Below are 20,262 nucleotides of genomic sequence, written 5' to 3'. Positions count from 1 at the left end.
GGCGCATGCGCGGCGCGGGGGGCGGGCCGGGGGTGGGGGCGCGGGGCGGAGCGCGGCGCGGGCGCCCCTCGGGCTCCGAGCGGGGCGGCCGGCGGCGGCGGAGCGGGACGGGCCGGGCCCGCCATGGAGTGAGCGCGGCCGCTGCTCCGCGCCCGCCGCTCGCGCTCCCTCCGCTGAAGCCGCCGCGCGCCGCGAGTGCGGGCAGGAGCAGCCCCCTCCCGCGGGAGGGGCGGCGGCGGCGGCGCTGCGCGCCCGGCTGCGGGGCGCGGGCAGCGGAGCGATGGCGGCGGGCAGAGCCCGGCGGCTCCTGGGCTGCCTCTGCATCGCGCTGCTGCTGGCGCCGCGCGGCCCGGCGGGCGCCGCCGCGCGCAGCGCCGCGCAGAGCGTCCCGGCAGGTAGGGAGCGGGCGGCCTCGCGGCGGGGCGGGCGGGCGGGCCGGGGCAGCGGCGCCCGCAGGTGCCGGCGCCCGCGGAGGCTGCGCGCGGCGGCGCCCGGAGCGCGGCCCCGCGGCGGCACCTGCGCGCGCGCCCCGCGGAGCGGCGACCTGTGGCGGGCGGAGCGGCGGCGCCGCCGCCTCGCGCCTTCCCCATTGTTAGCGGGAGGGCCCGCGGCCGGCGCCGCGCTCCGCAGGGCGCGGAGGAGACGAAACTTTCCTTCCTTCCCTGCTTGTGGCCGCAGCCTGCTGCGATACCCGAACCTGGTCAGAAACGCCAGCGTTTTCTCTTCAAACCCCCTCTGCAGCTGGATCCTCGTGGTGTTAAGGAATGCCCGGTGTATGCGGAGTTGGGCAGAACCGCTGGACCAAACGGGTGTGTTTAACAACGCCGAGCGCGATGGGGCTCCGATATTGCAGGATATAATCGCTGTTTCGCATCAGGCTGCGCCGGGCGCGCGAGTTACCAGCTCGGGCGCTACTGATGTAACTGTGCGCGCCGGCTCCTGTTGGCAGGGATCTGCTGCTCCTTTTATGCAACACAAGTTTTGCGGGTTCCAGATTGGATGCAAGATTGTTTGTTTTTCCCCTTCTTTTGGAAAATGGGGCATTTGGGATGCAAAGATCTCCAGGGCATGTGTGGTAGGTGGCTTTTTGGTGTGTGAAATCCCACCGTGTGATGGGTCTCCAATTCATTGTTCTGCTGCCATTCATGGTAGTGGCTGTGGCTGTCCTTGCTGCTTTTTTTTTTTTAGCCTCTTTTTTTTTTAAAAAAAAAAAAAAGGTGTGCTAAAGAGGTTTCAGAGGTCTGGATTCATAGCTGAACCTTTGTTCATTGGAAACAAAACTCTAAATGGAGTCACCGAGATGCAGTGCTGAAATGCACCAAGTAAAACTGGTAGCATTGGTGGGAGCTGTGGCTTTTTCCATAATGGGGAGTAGGAAGAGGAGAGTGGAAATCCGGGGCGTCCAGGTGTGTCCTGTTCCTTCCCCTTGCTGCAGAAGGAGCTTGGATGCCCCCTTGGTGCCCCATCCCGTTTTGGCCGTGGCTGGGACGCAGGGCCCGGTGCTCGCTAGCCCGGAGAGCTGATTCGCAGAGGGAATCCAAGTGAGCAATCCAGGCGGGAGAGGCCCTTGTGGTTCTTTGTCTCCATGAATATTTAATGCCTCATGCAGAGCGGCTGAACTTTATCTTAGTTCCCCTGAGTTTCCAGCTGATTCCTCAGCGTCTTCCCTGTGTATTTGTTTAAATATAAGGTGCTCTGCTTCCAAACGCTCCCGTGTCCGGGAGAGGCACTTTGCAGGTGGCAGCGGGAGCAGGACGGGGCTGCCACGCGCTGGGGTGACAGCTCTGCCCTATGTGCTCAGAGGCAGGGGCGATGCCACCGCGTGCTGCCGGGGCGTCCTCTGCTCGCCGGGACACCGGCGCCCGGCAGCACGGGAGCCGGGATGCGGGAGCAGGCCCTGGAGCGCTGCCCCTCGCGGTGTCCTCGAGGGGCCGAACTCGAGGGCTCGCGCCGGTGAAAACGGTGCCCGCGAGCACGAGTGACAGGTCTGGGTGCCTGCGTTCGTTCATGTAGCCCCAGATGCTTGATGAGTGACACTTGATCCTGCCTATAAATAGCCCGTCGCTGCTCGGAAGAAGAATCGAGCACCGTTGAATTATTTTAAGAAAAACCTATATAACTCGGAGCAGTTATTTGTGTCTCTGTAAATGTTAATCTGCTCCCTTCGTGTTTGCTCGGTTGCTGTGTGTGTAAGATGAAATGAGGCTCTTGTTTAGAGTCAAGACAGTGTTTCAGCGAGGTAGGAGGATAAAAACAAACAGTAGTAAGGAACGAGCATGAACTGGAGCTAAAACCTGCCCCTCCTAGTCCTTTGCAAGCTGGCTTGAGATTAAGGTCAAAACTTTGTTCTTTATGGAATTACACTGGTAAGAATAAATTGAATAAAATGGAATTTGATCTAAATGTTCTTTTTTAATAGAAAAGCTGTTAAGTTTGCAAATTAGGTTGTTCAGAAGCAGGAAGCTTGTTCTGTCCCCGCTGTTCTCCCTGAAGTCCTTGGAATCGATACTCATTTTTCCATGGAGGGACAGCCTGGTAGCATAGGAGCTCCTCAGTAAAATGCCATTGGGAATGGGGAGGAGCAGAGCTGCAGAAGCCTCCCAGCATCCAACAGGTGTTTTTAATAACGTGTTGATTGCATACCTTAAAAGCGGGCACCGCGTACGCAGGCCGTGTGCCGCCTCCAAAGCGCGGAGCGGGGCAGACCCGCGCGCGGGCTGAGCCTGTTGGCTCTCAGTCGGCTCCTCGCAAAATGCTCTGCCTTGCTGGGAAGCTCTGCTCCCAAAGCGGCACTTCCATTTCGGAATCGTGGGATGTGCATCCACGCTTACACCTGCCATTTATCCCAGTGAAGTGGCAAACAGAAACCGAGCGCCTTTTCAGAAAGATAAACCACCTGGTTTACCTGCCTGCTGCTAATTTATCAGCTGGGTTTAAGGAAATTTGGTGCTGCAAGTCTTCCTCGTTTACACACAAGCGTTTGGTTAGTCTTGATAAAGTGTCCTTCCCATTGGCAAGATGTCAAGCCTCCAGCAAAGCTCCTCAGAGAAACCCAAGAACTGCTCTGATGTATTTTTAGAATAATAAGCTAGTCCCCTTTCTGTGAGGTGTTTGGGCTTAGCTTTTGAGCTCGCCCAATTCATGTTTGCACATTAGGGCAGCTGGGACGGCTCTGGGAGTGGAGCAGGAATTTAAGGAAGCGCGGGAAGCGGTATAACATGTTCCTTAACACTTCCAAATTATAGAAACATCTGCAAGATGAGCCTGGACACTGTGCAAGAGCAGAAAGGAAATCGCTCCTGCCACTGCTAGCTTGGCATGGGAATAACTTTCTACACAGTATGTATGCCAGGATGCTCGTGGCTTGTCCCTCTGAATATTCAGTACTTTGTTTTTTTTTTCCTCTTCTTTTTGGTTTTACTTTAAATTGCTCATGAATAGGTCCAGCTGAAATTTTGTTAACCATTCTGGGTTTGTTTGTTTTAATATTGCTTACAGAAAAGAAATCTGCCCCAGTTTTGAGAAGTCAGCAAGTGGCAGCAGGCTCCGCTCTGCTTCTGTTTAAGTCACCGGCCAGCGGTGACTTTTTGTTTAAGAAAAAGAACAAAATCATTTCGGTGGTTGCAGTGTTGTTCAGGTCTGAGATGGCAGTTTCTCAGATGTTTAACCTAAATAGCAATTATAAATGTGCACACTTCTCTGCGAATGTTAAGACCTGGGAATTCAAGCAATGAAGTCACCCACACCCTGACCTGTTGTTTTGTACCCGCTTAGCCCGCGGGGCGGTTTCCGGGCTTCCGAAGTGCCCTTCCTGCTGCCATAGATCCCTGTGCCTCGAGTAAGGATGTAATGCGCTGCGAATATCGATCCATTAAAAAAAACAGGGGGGAAGGAACAGGTCTTAACAGCAAAAATGTCTCGGTGCTGTGAAAACAACAGTAATATTTTACTGATGGAGTGCTATTGATTTAGTTCTCCAGTGATGTTACAGAGGAAGTGGCAATCCTGATTAATTCCATATAAATAAATAAGCCCAATTTGCAGTTCATGGCTGTGGACTGCAGCTTTATATGATATATTAGATGCTTTATGTACTTTTTCTCATTTAATGAATGTGCTGAAGAGAATATCATAACTTTGCAAATAGACTATTGATTTATAACAAACACTTTTGTGCATCAGTTAAAACATTTCTTCGCTAAGGATGATCTTACCAAAGGGAATGTAGAAATAAACTGTGTTTTGTTGAGTTTCGACCTTAGGAAGCTCGAGGAGGGAGATGTTTGTGGTCATTGTCCTGTTTGTGTTTGTGCCTTAGTAATTTCTTTTTTATTTAATTTCTCCTCTTTATGAAGATTTAATTTGGTGGATCTGTTAGGTCAGTGACCTAGCCTGCGTGAACTACATGATATTTCATTATCCTGCTGTGTTCACACAGCCTGGGGAACGTATGGTGGAAGTAACCTTAAAATTGGGATTGAAAGAAAACGGATGTTGTCCTGCTTGAAGAGTCCTTTAGAAACCACTGCTTCTTGGTGCTGGTGTCTCCGTATCCTGCGTGTCCCGTGCGATTGCCTGAGTGTCTGCTGGAAAACTTGTGTAAAAATAACGATAGCGAGCGCGTCGGCATTCCCGCTTCCAGCCCTTACTGATTCCCACCGAGTCTTCCCGGGAGTCTGCGTAATCCTGTGGAGTAAGTGAGGAGCAAGAAGCGTTTGAGTTGGGCAGAGCGTGAGGAGGGTTTTAATGTTTAATCGTTAATGAAAGTTATTTAATGCTGTGCTATCCGTGATGCAGCAGCTTTTTATTCTTCCTATTCCTCGTGCTATTACGCACTAGGAATCTCCCGAGTTGCGAAGCTGGTTCGGGAACGGTGAACTGCAGGTTGGAGGGATCCTAAAGATGTTGATGTGCTTGCGTGAGATGTTGTTTGTGTAGAGCAGCTCGTGCAGCTGCCTGGGCTGCACCGAGGAGCTTCCCATGCTCCGGGATCCTCCTCACTTACGGATTTTGCTCTATTCATGTTCTGCTTTTCGCTAGTGCACTCTATAAACGTTAGCTCAGAAGCCCGGTCCTAGAGCATTGCGTCTTGTTTTTTTGAGCCACTTTGAATATTGACCATTGAGTTACTTTGTTTGCCAGCAAAGCCTGGCAGCTCAGTATTTTTATAGTATCCTCTAGGCATAGAATTTTGTCCAGAGGTCTTTTAGCAGTGCAAAAATACCTGTTGTGATTGAATTAATTACTCTTCCACCCATCTATGGAAAGAATCTGAAGTACAACCGTCCTTTGTAGTTCAGATTGTAGCTTACACAAATTATGCGATTATATAGTGACTACTGGTTGTTTTGTTCACTTACTTGCTACAGAATCGTTTTCTTTTTTAAAAACAGCTGAGCCCCTTTCTTGCACTTCCATCAGATGTTTCAGTCTTTCAAGTGACAGAGCTTTTAATTATGTGGTGATAGGAGAGATGGACTGAAGAAATCGCCTACCTGTGTGTTACTGGGCCCTGATTCAGACCCCTGCATTTCTTTTTCTCTTTGTTTAATGTAATTATGGATTTCTATACTTCTGTCTCCTTCTCCCCTCAGACTTCATTTTCTCTTTCTTGGCTTTTTTCTTGACTTATTTTTACATCCTTTTCATGGGTTTCTGCTTGTTTGGAATAACCCTGTGTTATTCTGGCCCCTCTTCATCCATTTTTGTGTCTTTCCTTTGGCTAGAAGCACGGCTGTCTCTGCAGTTCTGATATTATCTTTCTGCACTTATGTGCTGAATTTTAATATTTTACCTTTGTTTTGCTTGGTGTTTTGAGGCTGTCACGTTCAGCGGCACTCGGTCAGGGTGTGTGTCAGCAGCTGCCACGGTTGTGCTCTGTTATTATATCTAAATAAATGGCGTTTGATGTGCCTCTAACTTTTGACATGTGTCTAACACTGCTGCTGACCCAGAGGTGAATAACACGCTGAAGCTAATATGTTTATAGAGTTTGGTGCTTTGAGGCTTTCACCAGTGTAGGTCTAACTGGTATTTCATGCTAATTAGATTGTTTAGCTTCGGCTTCGTACAAATTTGCAGACACGTGCTCTTCTGCAGTGCCAGCCTGTTTAATGCTCCGCACGCAGCGTATAGCCAGGCATTAGTAATGAGTTTTATGTGGGGGGAAATTCCACCCTATTTAGGTTTTTCTTTGCTTCTAAGAAATTCTGAGCCACAGCAGAGCTAGGTTTTTGTTTTCACACTTATTTCAGTTTGTGAACGCACGGTGTTTTTATTTATAGTATGGTCCTTCCCACTATGTTTTTCTTGAGTTAAAAATTTAATAGTATAATTTAAAAATAGTTCTGGTGATTTCTCCTTTCCCACACCATAGAGGCAGGGATACCTTTGTGTTGCTGGCAGCTCTAACATGCCTCTCGAGCACTTGGTGGCAACTTCCAGCTTTATCCTAAGCTCACATTTTTCTGTAATGGTGCAGTCAGTTCGTTCTGGATAAGCTCTTGCCTTTTTCTGTGTTCTCCTGTAGCTAATGAACCCGAACGTCTCCTTGACACAACTCTGTGACTCGCGCACCGAAACCCTGGGGTTTCGCTGCAGCATGAGCCACGTTGCCAAAATGGGCCACGTTGCCAAAAATCATGTAGGTCATTAGAACTGTCAGGACACTGAAAGACTCCGGTATGTAGGTTGGAAAACCGCAGGACAGCTTGTTTTCTACACTAGGGCATTACTGTTGAAAGCAAGAAAGAAGTATCAAAAACCAGAAAATGACCTAAAACTGCACCCACCGATCTATTTCGATGTGGGTAGGGCATCAAAACGGCTTCCAGGAGACTTGGGTGCAGCTGGGATTGGCTTTATTCATGTTGCACTGTCAGTGTTCGCATTGCAGAAACATGGGGCGCGTTGTTACCAAGTCGAGAACCTTTTCTGAGGAATGCGCGGGTAGGAAGCGCACCGGAGACGCGTGGCTGCTGCCGAGCGCCCGTGCGGTTGTCCTGGGGGCAGCCGCGGCTTCCCGAGGCGCCGCCGCGCTGGCGGGAGAAGGGCCAGGGCTGGGCGTGGGGCCGAGCCTCGCCAGCGCCATGGGCAGGATGGGCACAATGCCTCGTGCTCGTTAGACTTAATGAATGGGTTAAGTTTTTTTTTTTTTTTTAAAAAAATGGTAGCCTGCAATTCTTTGCTGATATTACCTTATATTAGCCAGTTACTTGCCTAAAGCCCAGATGAAACTTCAGTTAATGATCTTTGGCTCTTGTGTGGCTAAAGGCTTTAGGTGCCATTTTGATTCTGCCACCTTTTTTTTTAAAATGGAAATAATAATGAAATGGACATATAAGCGGTTCTTAAGTGGCTCCACCTGCATCTACCAGTCAAGGCAACTTTGCGGTGCGGCCCTATCTGTTTAGATGCTCATACGAGGGCTGTCTTGGGGACTTTCTGAGATTTTAGGTATATAATTTTATATGTTCGTTTCAAGGGCAAGAAAGGAGGAAAGAAAAAAACAAAGTTTCTGTTGGCATTAAAAGCTTCTAGAGTCTATCTGGCAAATTTGGAGCGCAACAGCCCTATTCCATGATTTTCCCGGGTTGTCTCCTCTTCTGGAGTCTGAACTGGCTTGTCTTCCGTTTGAAGTGCAAAATAGCTTATTTATGCTAATCTTTGCATTCAGTTATTTGTTTATTCCTAGTTCAGGTCTTTGGAGCCTTAATTTTCCATTCTGTAGATTTTCTTTTGTTGTTCTTATAGCTTCTTTTTCCTCATCTCCTTCCTTGAACTTAGGGTAATTTTTTCCTTCATATCTAGACGCTAAGAGGTCAGAAATGGCCTAGTTGGATACCTGAAGTGGTCTGGTAATAGCTGTGTCTTGGTTGTGTTTTTCTTGTAGTTTTTTTCGAGCAGAGGAAAGAAAATGTACAAATTAGCTAAAATAAAGAAATGCAGTGTCATATTGGAACAGCTGAGCTTTTACTTGTGCTGTTGAGTGTGAACCAGTGTCTTTTTGCTTGGCTGTTCCTTGTCTTTGAGCAGAGAAGGGTAGTAATATTCTTCAGCGTTGACGTAAGCGGCGTAGGTCTGGTGCCTAAAACTAAGGAGGCAAAATCTGGGAAGTTTCGCCATGGTGGATGGTGGTGAACAAGGGTTTCATGCTGCACACCTGAGCCTCTAGGGAGGCCCAGGCTGTGCGCGTGCAGGGCTGGAGTGCCCGGGCTGCGCGCGCGTCGCCTCGCGCGTCGCCTCGCGCATCGCCTCGCGCGTCGCCTCTGCAGCCAGGGGTTGCGCTGGGGCACCGCCGCGGCCCGGGCTCCACAGGGCTCCCCAAGTCGTTGTTTCCACTCGGGTCCCTTATTTACTGCCGTGGCCCAGCTTTTCATTTTGCTGAGGAAATTGGTAGCCTGAAGGCAAAAAGACGGCTTGTTCACAGCATAGCTGCAAATCCCCCTCTGTACCAGTCCTGACCCGTGTATCTGTTCTGGTGTCTCCATTTTTTTGTCCTGTGGTGATGACGGTCATGGCTGCGTAGCCAAGCCCCAACCCCAGGGACTCACCAGTGTCTGCAGCTAGTGAATATCAAATGTTCTTCAGGTGTGGTGGTTTCCTACTTGGTTGTCATCTTTTCAAGTATGTCCTTTGATTAGTAAAATTAAAACAACCTGTAAGAAATATATATATATATATTTCCCTCCCCCCCTGGATCTTTTGTGATTTTGAGCATCTTTCTAGTTTCTGTATATGCGGATCACCCTTGTATGGTAGCCTGGATGCCCAATCATAATGGGTCCAGGGAATTACCTACACATCTAAGGATGAAATGTCCTGTGTCTTGCACAATGTGACTGAAGCTGAGCTCTCCTGAGAGAAAAGAGTAGATCAAAGTTTCAAGTGTTAGAGCTGTCTTTCAAAAATATATGTCATTTGCCACAGGGCAAATTAAGGAATGATTTTAAGATATGGAGATAAGCTCGGGGAGTCCAGAGGGGTTTCCCTTGGTCTTGGGAGGTCAGAAAAGAGCCAAGAACTGTTGAATTGCAGCGAGACTGCAAATGTGTGCCAGAATTCCTGGGCCGTAGCTTAAGGGTGACTGCCTGGATTTGTCCAATATCCCTGTCATTTTCATTTGGAAAACGGAAGGATAGGGTGAAGCTATTGCTCGCAGTATCTGAAAGGCAAGGGTAGTTTCTAAATTATGGCGTCTTATGCAGTCTTTCCAGTAACACTTTGGAATTGTGATAGGGAGAGGCCCTTAGCTTTGTTAAGAAGGGATCCTGGCGGGCACTTTCTGTGCAACAAGTGCTATCTGCATAGTGTTGTCATAGCACATCCACCTTTGATTCATTCTTCTGCCTTTTATGATGATAAATGTTGAGATTATGCAGTCTTTTATGGCTGTTTGCAGCAGAAACACCGTGCGTGTTCCTTAATTATTTATATTCTCTTCCAAGACCTTACACATAGCAAGCGTGTGCAGTGTTCCTTGAATCTATTCCATTGTACCAATGGTACAAAAATAGACTGAATAATTTTTTAAATGGATTCTGTGATTAATTTCTTTTAATTGTAACTAATCTGCATTAATTTTAAATAATAAAAAAAATTGTCCTTAACTTGTCTGGAAAAGTGCTTGGATCCCTTTGGTGTGTCCTCCTGCTCCTCTTCCCGGTAGTGTCGAGGGAAGTTTTCTGAGGTAAATGGATGTTACCCTGATTTTGCATGCACATAATTTATAAATTGGAAGAGCCATGGTTTGGGCTCCTGGGTGGACGGCGGCGTTTGCGTCCCCGCAGAGCTGGGCATGGTGAAACCCCAGCACCAAGGCCGCAGCCCTGGCTTCCCTCCATCCTGGAGGTGCTGCGGCCTCTTCCCTGCGTTCCCCTCGTTCCTCCTTTCAGGAAGAATACTTGTTTTAATGCGCTGCGATTTTTTTTTTTTACTTTAAACACTTTAACCTCTGACCCCCTGGTATGAAATTCAATAGGAGCGGAGTGGCTGCCGGGGCCTATACTGAGGTCTGCAGCGCGAGCAAAACCTTGCTTTTTAATGTCTCTTTTCTAGTAAATATTACTGCAGAAGGAGTCTGCCCTGTTTCACAAGCACTTAATAACTCCAGTTGCATCTCGCGACCATGTAAGGCCTTGTAATGCTGTAAAAACCCACCGAATGAGAAGCTCTAGTTTGTATAAAAATAAAAAGAAAAAAAACATTAATGATGGTAATTTCGTGTCATTCTTCGTGCTGTGAACCCTCAGGACTGCCGTGCTCCTCCTTGGGGCCTGGATGTCGGGGGCGGCCCTTCCTCGGGAGGCTCCGCTGAAGCCGTTGCCGCTATTTTCCTCGCTTGCCGGAGCCGAGGAATGTCGGGGGCCCGCGCGGGGGCACCGGCAGCGCGGAGCGCGCCGGGATTGCGGGAAGCCTCCCAACAGCCGCAGGGAGAGCTCTGCATCCCGGCCGCCAAGGAGCCGCCCGCGCCGTGCAGGGGTGAAGGCTCAACTGGGGCAGGCTTGTTCGCTCCGGAAAGGAATTGCCGTTCCGTGAGCACTGAGGGAGCGGGAATGCAACTAGTTGCTCTGTAAGCGTCTCCTGGCCCTGCTGTGCCTTCCTGATACCAGGTTTTGGCTAGTATGTGTCAAGGATTTCATGTTATAGTTATGTTAGATAGTAGGAAGGCTAACGGCTTGAGTAATGTCACTTCTACTGTGAGGGAAAGCAAAAGACAGAGCTTTTGGAAATCCGTTGTGGCAGTTTGTCCAGGAGAGTTGCAGTTTGTTATCTGCTTTTGCACTGGAAGTGTATTTATGGGAGAGGCTAAAGTGTAGATTTATACATAGATATAAACAAATCATCCGAGCTTTCCTTCTCACCAAGGACAACACGTACACTACGAACACTAGGCAAATTCCGGGACCCTAAGGGCAAATGCAGAAAAGCTTCTGAAAAGTCAATATGTTCAAGTGATGCATCACCTACACAACTGATGTCACACATAAACATTAATCTCATTTTATTCATGTCTGAGTTTAAAAGTTAAAATATTGTGGCATGGACAAAGTCGTCTTGAAGCTGCTTATCCAAAAAGGGTTGGTGGAATTGTCGTTCGACAAAACTTTTGCTCGAGAAATGTGATGAGACTCACTGTTCCATGTTCTCCATGCCAATTTTAAGGCAATTTTTGCTGTGAAAATGCATAGGTAATAGAGCTATAGAAGTTTCGTTTTGACACAGATTGATTTGGAACTTTTTGTCTTCACCCTCTTGGGTTCTTGGAACACAAACAAAAGGGTAGAGAGGGGTCTCTACCTGGACATCAATCTTGTGGGCTAGCAGGGATCTTGCGAAAGGAGGAAACTTGCTAAATGTATAGAGTCACTGTAGGGGGTTTTTTGCAGGCTAAATGATATGTTAAGTCAATGGGCTTGCAGTGCAGCTGCCCTTTGTCGTGAAAGCTACAAGGAAAGCGCCGCAGTTCCGTTCCCTCGGCTAATCCAGGGGAACGTAACCTGGGAATTCACTCTGGCAGCTTTTATCGGGCACAGATGTCATGCAAGGTATTAGCACTTGCTTTGGGGAGTTTGCTGGACTTCTGGTGTGCTTCCAAAAACACACTTACCGAAACTTTAGAATACTCTTTGTATTTGCATCTGTCAAAGCTACAGAGGGTACCGTGCACATAGTTTTTCTGTGCTGAAGTTAGGCTTCCAGTGCAGTATGTAGCTCAAAGACCTGCCTGCGACTATTAAAGACTCTGCCTGTTTTGTCTCTGCCTCTGGAGTTAAGGAATTACACAGAAATGAGACTTGGAGGTTTATCAAAACTGTGGTGAAAATCTGTTGTGCCTTGAACAAGTGGTTTCTACCTGTTCCTGTTTCATTGTTGTTTTGTGCAGATTGCCCCATTCCTGTGCACATAGTTAGTTGCTTTCATGAGAAAACCTACAGCTTCCATTCGTGTGACTAAGCCTGGCCTTTCTTTGGAAAATAAGGTGGAGAGCTGCATGCAGCTCCGGTTCTGGGGTCTTCTGAATTACACTAACCTCCTGAAATACCCTTTTTTTGTTCCTTCAGAACATGACTTTATCATTTGAGTGCAATTTGGGTGCACAGTGCCTGATATTTGATCCTTTCCCGCTCCAGTTTTACTTTATAGGGAAATCAGAATGCCCGATTCCAGCGCGCGGACGCTCCCACGTGACCGCGGCTGTAAGGTGACCTCTCTGGCTCCAAGCCCGGCCCGGGAATGTATCGTTTCTTTGAGTCAGACTTTGAAACAGGTATTACTTTACAATTTAATTGGCTGCATACATCTTGAAAAGGATATAAACCAGTGGTTTTTTCCACTATGGAGACATAAAGGCTTGTTTCACAGAGGAGAAGGCATAAACAAGCTGGTACAAGGGACCTTGTCTGAACTGTGTACTGTGGGGAAAAGGTCTGATTTTTTGCGTGTGTGTGTTGGAGGTTTTGGCAGTGTCAAACACAAACAGTCAATGTTCTCCTAGAAAAACTAAGGATTTTTTTTTTTTAATATCTTGGAAACGTGTTTAATGAAGCCCCACAGATGCTTTTGTGAATTGTTGGGAATGTCGTCCGGTGTTCCAGCCGACGGCTTTTGCTGCAGGTTCCCGCTTAATGCGTTCCCTGAAATGTTTTGCATGTTCTAGTGGGAATTTCAGTTCTGTGGCATAAGCAAACAAGTGCTTTGCAACCAAAGGCTATTAGCAATTAAAGAAAACATTGCACGTGTTTTGTGAGGGAAAGCCTTTGTTTTTTTTTCCCTTTTTTTCCTATCTCTTGTTTTCAGTAGGTGACAGTGATCTAATTCTTGTCCCCAGCTGGATCCAAACCCTTTTTTGCTGACCTGTGTTCAGGCCCCTCTCATCCGCTTGGATGTGGTGGAGATTTTCATATTGGTTATTTAGCAGTAAGGAGCCAAACAGTGGGAGGAGAGGGGATAAACTTTTTAGTTGTTTGAATCTCTCTCTCTTTTTCTGCCTTTCCTCTTTTTCCTAATTCTTTTTTCATTCCTTCGGTATTTGTGGCTCATCTTCAATTTTAATCTACTGTTTGACTTCACTTCTTTGTACGCCGCAGGTTTTAATGCCTAAAAGGGCCTAAATATTTCCTCCAAATAAGACCCGTCTCCTATTTTGAAGGGAACAAATCCGTTTAAAAGGGGCAGGAAGCGAAAGCGTGTGCGAGCAAAGCGTCCTTCGCAGGAAGGATGCGGCACCCGAGCGCCCGCCAGCAATTCCTGCTGCTGATGCTTCCCCGCTCCCTGCTCCGCTGCTTCCAGGGTTCTCACCCCTTTAACGCCGAGAGCTCTGAGCACCCAGCTGGTCTGTGCGCATTCCTTTTATATCGCATTTGCTCCTGTTTGCCTCGGTTTCCCTGGCTTGCTGTTCAGGTACCTGCTCCTTGGAGATGTTGACCTGAGAGCAGTGATAGAAGGCAGCTCTCTGCTGGCGGGTGGTTTGCGTAGGAGAGAGCAGGTAGTTGGTGTCTGTGGCCAAATACGGGAGCTGGGTCACACAGATACTCGGTTGTTACCTGGTGCCAGTGCTGCCTTGTGGGTCTGGGTGTCCCTGAAAAATATATCTGAAAAAAGAAATGAGGAGTGAGCTCTACTTCCTCTTCCTTCCTAGAAAATCTGAGATTTTATCTTCAGCTAATTCCTGGCTCATTAACTCCTGTTAATAATTGCTCAATCCTAACTAAGCTTTTTCCGGCAAGGTGGTTTAAACTGTTGTTAAACAGAAGTATCACTTAAATCTGTTTTTTTTTTTTTTTTTTTTAATGGAATATTTAGAATGTTGCCTACTTGAACATCAACAGCGTTTATATTAATGACTAACTAAATATTCTGGCAGTGCAAGTTTTAAAAGAAATTCAAACGAGAAGCAGGGGCGGTCACTAGCCCAGCCCTGGAAGGAGAGTTTGGGCGCTCAGCGGGAGCCCGACACGCACCAACTCCCTGGCAGCACTGCAGATGTTGATGAAAGTTCAGTACTTCCCGCAGCCTTAAAATATTAATAAGGGATGGAAGAATCAGGACAACTGCTTTCCGATTCCAGTTTGTAAACGAAAGAGTATGGAAGATGCTGAGATCTTAGGACTTTGTGATCAAAGCTGTTCAGCTCACCAACTATATTGACTTTTGGTCAGCACGGATCTTAAACGTGCGGAACATGATCAGCTTGGAAGTCGCGAGTATTTAAAGTGCATGGCGTAAAAAAGACTTTACAAAGTTTGCAGCATTCAGTTTAAGTCATTGTTGTCCGTAAAAGTAGCTTGACACACATCTGAAGTCGTTATGCATAATAAACAGTATGTATCTTCTTCTACCATAATAAAATGTGAAAAGTAATTCAGATGGATTTTTAAGCAGCGTGAGTGGCATATATAAAATCAAAAAAAAAAAGGTTAGTGTAATGATTGCGAGAGATCATCTTGAAAATTGTCAGCCTTCCTTGAGGGGCTGCAGAAGTTGAAGAAGAAAGTTAGTACTTGGGGGGAAAAGAAGAAAAAATCATGCTTTAAAAAAAGACTTTAAAGATCATAGGGGGATAAGCTACGGTTGGCTTGTTCTTCAGAATAATAGAAATTAATAGTGTTTGTGCGTTTTTCTCCTTTTATCTGCCTAAGCACTTAGAAGCTGCCACCAATTAAAATCCCGATATGTTTTAAAAATTAGGTCACCCAAACTTTAAGCACAGCATTTCAGTGGAAAATAAATCTGCTTGTGTGCATTCTTTTTCATTTAAGCAGTAATATATCAAACACTTCGGTAATTGCAGATACAATTTTATTTCCTGACGCTTAGGAGTGGGGAAGGGGAGGGATTAGCGGGTGCTGCTGCCTGGAGGGGATGGGGCGAGCGGCGTCGCGGGCGTTGCGGTGGCCGCAGCAGGGCCCTGTCCTCACGCGCGTTGGGAAGGCCCTTCTGGTGCTCCTGGACAATTCACCTCTCCCCAAGAGCTGTTAGTGTTGGAGCTGCAGAGCGCGAGCAAGCTTCCGGAGAGGAAGTCATTGGGAAGTGTGCAGGAAGCTGTTGGGAAAGGCCAAGTGCCGCCCGCGGTTAGCGGAGCCCCAGGCCTGCCTGCTGCAGGGCTTGGAAAGCTCCTCGGGAACGGCAGGCTTTGGAGGAGGCTGGGAGTCAGGAGTGGCAACCAAGCACTGCCAAAGCGCGGCCTTTTCCTCTCGGCCACCATGAGGAAAAGGATTTGCTTTTCTTTTGAGAAACGCTCTCAGCTGCTGAGAGAAAGGGACCTCCTTTCCCTGGCTTTCCTGGCTCCTTCAGTTCTGGGTTTGGATACTGACATGCTGACTTCAGTGCCTTTTTGCCCAGCAATAGCAAAGACAGATGAGGAAACAGCAGAGAAGTTGGCCCCAAACTGGAGATGCCAGAGAAGCCAATCTGGCTGTCGGTGTATTGCGATAAAGCCCCCCTCTTCATATCTGATTTCTGCCAGACCAGAAGAATCTCTTTTTGAATGTATTTTACATTAGATCTGAAGAAAATTCCAGCTGGTTACAGGTGTTCTCCTGGGTGTTAGGATAGATGAGATTTCTTGTCCTTGTCTTGAATGAAGGAAATCCGAAGTGTCCGCTGTCAAGCGCCTCATCCCAGGTGGACTAAGGATTGGCTGGTTATGAGTGTTATAAAAGTGTAAAACGCGTCTGTGCCAATTCCCTTGTGCCACTGGGGAGAAGCAGCTTTTTGGCATTTGGAAGATGACAGTTTTTTAAGCGTGAACTTCAGATTTGTTTCTAAATCTGTTAACATTTAAATGTTACTGCTTCTTGGGAACTTTTTAGAGGAGAACTGGAAAAAACAGAGAAATTTCTCTAGCGTTCAAGGTGTGTGTGGGGGAGAAGCATGCGAACATATGACAACGCAACTGGAGGTAGCAGTCGTCTCCCACTTCTTCCTCCAGACTCCCCAAATATCTGGTCGCATAAGGTGCGTTTTTGAGTCGGGGCTTCCGAGGCTCAGAGCAGATGCCCTTGGGTTTTGGTCCCGGAGGGTTCCTGCCTTTCCAGCGCTGGCAATGCTCCCTGCAGTGGGAGCAGCAGCCCTGCGTGTGAGCGAGGAGCGTGTCCAAAAAGCAGCATTCCTGTTTCCCTTGCTTTATGCTTCGTTTCTGTAGCATGAATCTGGAGGAAGCAAGGAGGTAATTAATAGCTCCATAAGCCGTGCAACGAGTAATGCTCTGTGTGTGTTGTTAGTGCTGAAGCAGTGCCTGGATTTTTGGTGCCTGAAAAGTCCAACTTTGTAGCCCTTTCCTCCTGAGAGCGGTGACCCTTCCTGCTTGATTTGCCTGCCCGCGTGAGAAGATTGTGGGAGCTCTTGGAAATCGTTACCTCTGCCCAGCTTGCTTTACATGGGCACATATATATGCAGAAGTTCTAGCAAGCAGGAGTTACTGTGTCAACATATATACATACACGTATATATGCACACACACAGGTGTACAAATAAGCCCCGTTAAATTAAGATATCAGCTAGAAGATGCAAAATTAGCTAGAAGTGGTGCTGTGAGGATTGCCCATGTCTGGGGGCAGAAGGGTTTTGAACTTGCTTTCTGTTGACTTTTATCTCTGCCATACAGCTTGTTTCTACCGCTCAGCTAATTATAGTTTTACTTGTCGGGTGCCTTTTAAATTTTGTTCCTTGGTGGGTTTAGATGTCTTGGCAGATTTGTTTCCGTAGAGCAAAGAAATCTGAATATCTCATATGTGGACTCTAGAAGGCCATTTAACTTGTTTCTCTTCCCTCCTCTTGCATATATTACTGTTTAAATTGGAAACTTTGCAGGAGTTCAGTGAAGTATCACTGGGCAGCAGCAAACTCGATGATATCCAAGTTGGAGGCCTTGAGGCTCAGTGCTGTGCGAGTTGCACTTGGCCAGGGTCACCCTCCTCCCTGGCTCTCCTCAAGGTTTACAAAGTAATCTGATGAAGAAGAATTTTGAATGCTGTTTTATTTTAGAAATTAATAATGTAAAAAGTTGTGCTTAGAATTTGATCCAATATTTATAGATTTCTGCTGTGCAAGAGTCAGAACAGCCTCATGAGGACAGTTTAAAATTCACATTTTAAATAGTTTCTTAAAGCTTCCAGAGTTGTGGAAGCCTCAAGAAGAGTCTCAAAGAATGGGAATAGGAAGAAGTGTTCCCATTACTGCGTTGCGTTTCTCCTGGTTCCTCCTCTTGCTGGAAGGGCTTGTTTTTCCCTTTGGAGCTCTGCCGTTTATTCCTGCGCCGTAGTCCCCGCAGCAGGTAACCGCGGGCATGGAGGAGGCGGGATTTCTGAGGAGAACTCCCGTGCTGTTGGTGAAAGCCAGCTGCCCTTTATTCCAATCCATAGCGTGCATTGATTTCTCTTGCTTGCCCGCCACCTTGATGGCAATTACAGATTTTATTCAGCTGCTGTTACTTCCATTGATTCTGGATGATGGGCACTTGGGTATTATTGTTACTGTATAGAAATGAAAGTTCTTACCCGCGTTTCCTGTAACTGCTGCTTGAAATGTTTTCAAGCGTGGGTTTTTCGGTAAGAGGCGACGTGTGTTCGCTAACCTTCTTGAGAACCTGCACACCCAATCGCAGAGGTAACGATCCGCACGGTTTCATCTGAAACCAACGCACCGAGCCCAGCATCTTTGCATGGATCTTCAGGTAGGGTCGGCTCCTCGCAGCAACCCTGAAGAGTAAAGAGGTGCTGAGCTGAAATGTTCCTTTATCAGCAAACTTATATCAGGAAGCTGCCTCAACAAGAGAAGTGGAAAGTCTGATCTTGGTACCTCAAAACCCTCACCTGAGAGAAATAATCAGCTTTTTGGGACAACGTTAGAATTGGGTCATTCAAAGGAAAGTCTGGATTAAATCCTGTTGTCCAGTGAGTTGCCATCTGATATATTGAGCCTGGGGCTGCAGAGTTCAAGAAATGATACCCACATCTGCAGATCTGGGAAGGAAAAGAAGGTCCCAAGGCCGGGAGAGCCCAAGGAGGCTGTTCTGGGTAGCTCGGGCGCTCAGGAAGCTCCTGCACGGCAGCATGACTCCCTGCGGGCCTGCAGCACGCGCTGACCTGGCCGTCAGTCCTGATTCACAAAGGCGTTTTGCTGCTTCCCACCCTGGCAGCGCAGACCTGGGTCGTGCTGGCGCTGGTGTCCTTGCATGGCGCTCACCTTGGTTGTGTTGCACACACAGCCCCAAGCGCTTGTCAAGCTGTAGGGAAATAGGAAGCAATCTTTTTAAGGATTATTTTTGGTGATTTTCCAGTAGAGAATGCTTGAACATACAAATAGGCTTCCACGTCCGCTAATGAAAGGGTGCGAGTGTAATTGGACTTGGTGTGTTTTCTGGTTTGCTGAATTACTTTGATGCGGCCCCAGCGGCTGCGTATTGAAGCCCGTGCTGTGCGCGGACTCCTCCATCCCAAAGCCTGCGTGGACCCGTGTCGTAACAGTTGTCATTAGTAAAAACTCCGTGCGTACAAGCAAACAAACAAGGGAAGAAAACACCATGGCTGCGAAGCGACGCAGGATCGTCCGGTCTGTGCTGGGTGATGCAGCTTTTGGAGTGGTTTCCTGCAGGGCTGGTTCCCCGGCAGCACTGCTGGGTTTGACCATCTTTACCTTGCATGCAGGTGTGGACAGCTGCCCGAATGAAGCTTCAGTTATCATCCACCACCCTCCCTGCTCTCGAGGCCAGTCCGTCGGAGCCCGGCGCGGAGGGGTCGGCCCATGCTGCCTCGCTGGGGATGTCCTGTCTATAGGGGGTCATCCTAGACCTTCCTCCTGCAGGTGCCGCTGAAGGAAGTGGGGAGGGAAGGTGGATAGAGCCGGTGCTGCAGTGCGGCTGTGTGAAGTGATGTGTGCGTGTGGAAGGGCCAGAACTCACTACTCTGTCCTTAAACAGCCTTTGAGATAGTAATGTAATTGTGTTTAGACCAGTATGCCGTGTGCAAATCGAATAATGGAGAGAGTATTTCTGTTGTCCAGTCGCTAGTACCAGAACTTTGCCACTATCTTTCCCTGCCTTTCACAAAAAGGGCTGCTCTGTCTGGCAAAATGAAATGAAACACCTAAATCTCTTAACACCAATTTTGAAAACCCCGGATTTTTATGCATCTTTGTAGCAGTTACTTAGTTGAAGACTGAGCTGTCGCGTTTCTCATTCCTTTACATGGCAAGGAGCTTTGTAAAAGTCGGTCTTTGGACCTAGACCAAATACAACTGCTTGCCCTGCTGCCAAAATTTCAAGATTCGAGTTCATCACGTACAGAGTCTCCTGACACCATTGACCGGAGAAGGAATCATGTCATGTCCTGCAATAACAACCCTAGCTGAGACTGCATCGTGAGCAGGACGGCCAAGACGAGCGATTATCTGCGAGGTGTTTTGAATGGGACAAAACTTTCATGCGAAAAAATAATTTAGATTACATCTGTTTAGACATCCACATAATATTTCCCAGAGTTTGATACTTAAAGTGGTTAAAATGAATATTATATGGTCTGCTAATTTGCAAATAGCTGTGTTTTCATTTTCAAGCCATTTCCAGATTTAATAACTTGAGTGTTTTCGTTTTGCTGTTGTAGCAGTATAAAAACACAGAGAGAGGACAGTGCATAAACATAAGCACTGTCAATAATTTGCCGTATCCTCTCTAACGAGTCACGGTTCAGATGTTAAAGCCAGGCTTGCAGTTCCCGATGGTTGTAGCAGAATGCAGAGAGCATCTGTGGGGCCTGGCTGCTAACGCTCGGGTATCGAGGGCCCCTTTCTGCGTGGCCTTTTCCCGCGAGGCCGCAGCGCTGCTCCGCGGGTGGAATAGCATCCCCCTTGTCTTTATTTGTTCATGGCTTTTCGTAGAATCACAGAATGCTTAAGGTTGGAAGGCACCTCTAGAGATCATCTAATCCAACCCCCTGCACACACAGGGTCACCTAGAGCACGTGGCACAGGACTGTGTCCAAGCGGGTTTGAAGATCTCCAGAGAAGGAGACTCCACAACCTCTCTGGGCAGCCTGTTCCAGTGCTCTGTCACCCTCACTGTCAAGAAATTTTTCCTTAATTTTTTCCTTTTGTTACATTAGTATTTTAAAATCACCTGCAGTTGACAAGAACATGTTTGATAAAGACTTTATTTGAGGCCAGCTCGAAGACGACAACATTTGCTGTGACTTCTGCCAGGACACACACACCCGTCCAGGCTTTTCTTCATTGATGGGATTGTTGTTCCGAAAGTGTTTACACTGC

General features: G+C 47.6%; 1 protein-coding gene across 1 annotated transcript in view; it reads left to right on the top strand.

The window, feature by feature from the left end:
* The first annotated feature begins 280 nt into the window (after positions 1-280).
* Positions 281-20,262, top strand: part of NEO1 (neogenin 1) — a 130,639-nt gene continuing 110,657 nt past the window's right edge. Inside the window, exon 1 of the mRNA XM_088538191.1 lies at positions 281-395. Within this exon, the coding sequence (XP_088394317.1) occupies positions 281-395 (115 nt within the window). The remainder of the gene's footprint in view (positions 396-20,262) is intronic.

The sequence above is a fragment of the Tinamus guttatus genome, unplaced genomic scaffold (assembly GCF_059628265.1).
Source record: "Tinamus guttatus ecotype Peru unplaced genomic scaffold, ASM5962826v1 Tinamus_guttatus_pri_ptg000942l, whole genome shotgun sequence".
Lineage (NCBI taxonomy): Eukaryota > Metazoa > Chordata > Aves > Tinamiformes > Tinamidae > Tinamus > Tinamus guttatus.
The sequence above is the reverse complement of the archived record's forward strand: the minus strand, read 5'-3'. Positions and strand labels throughout refer to the sequence as shown.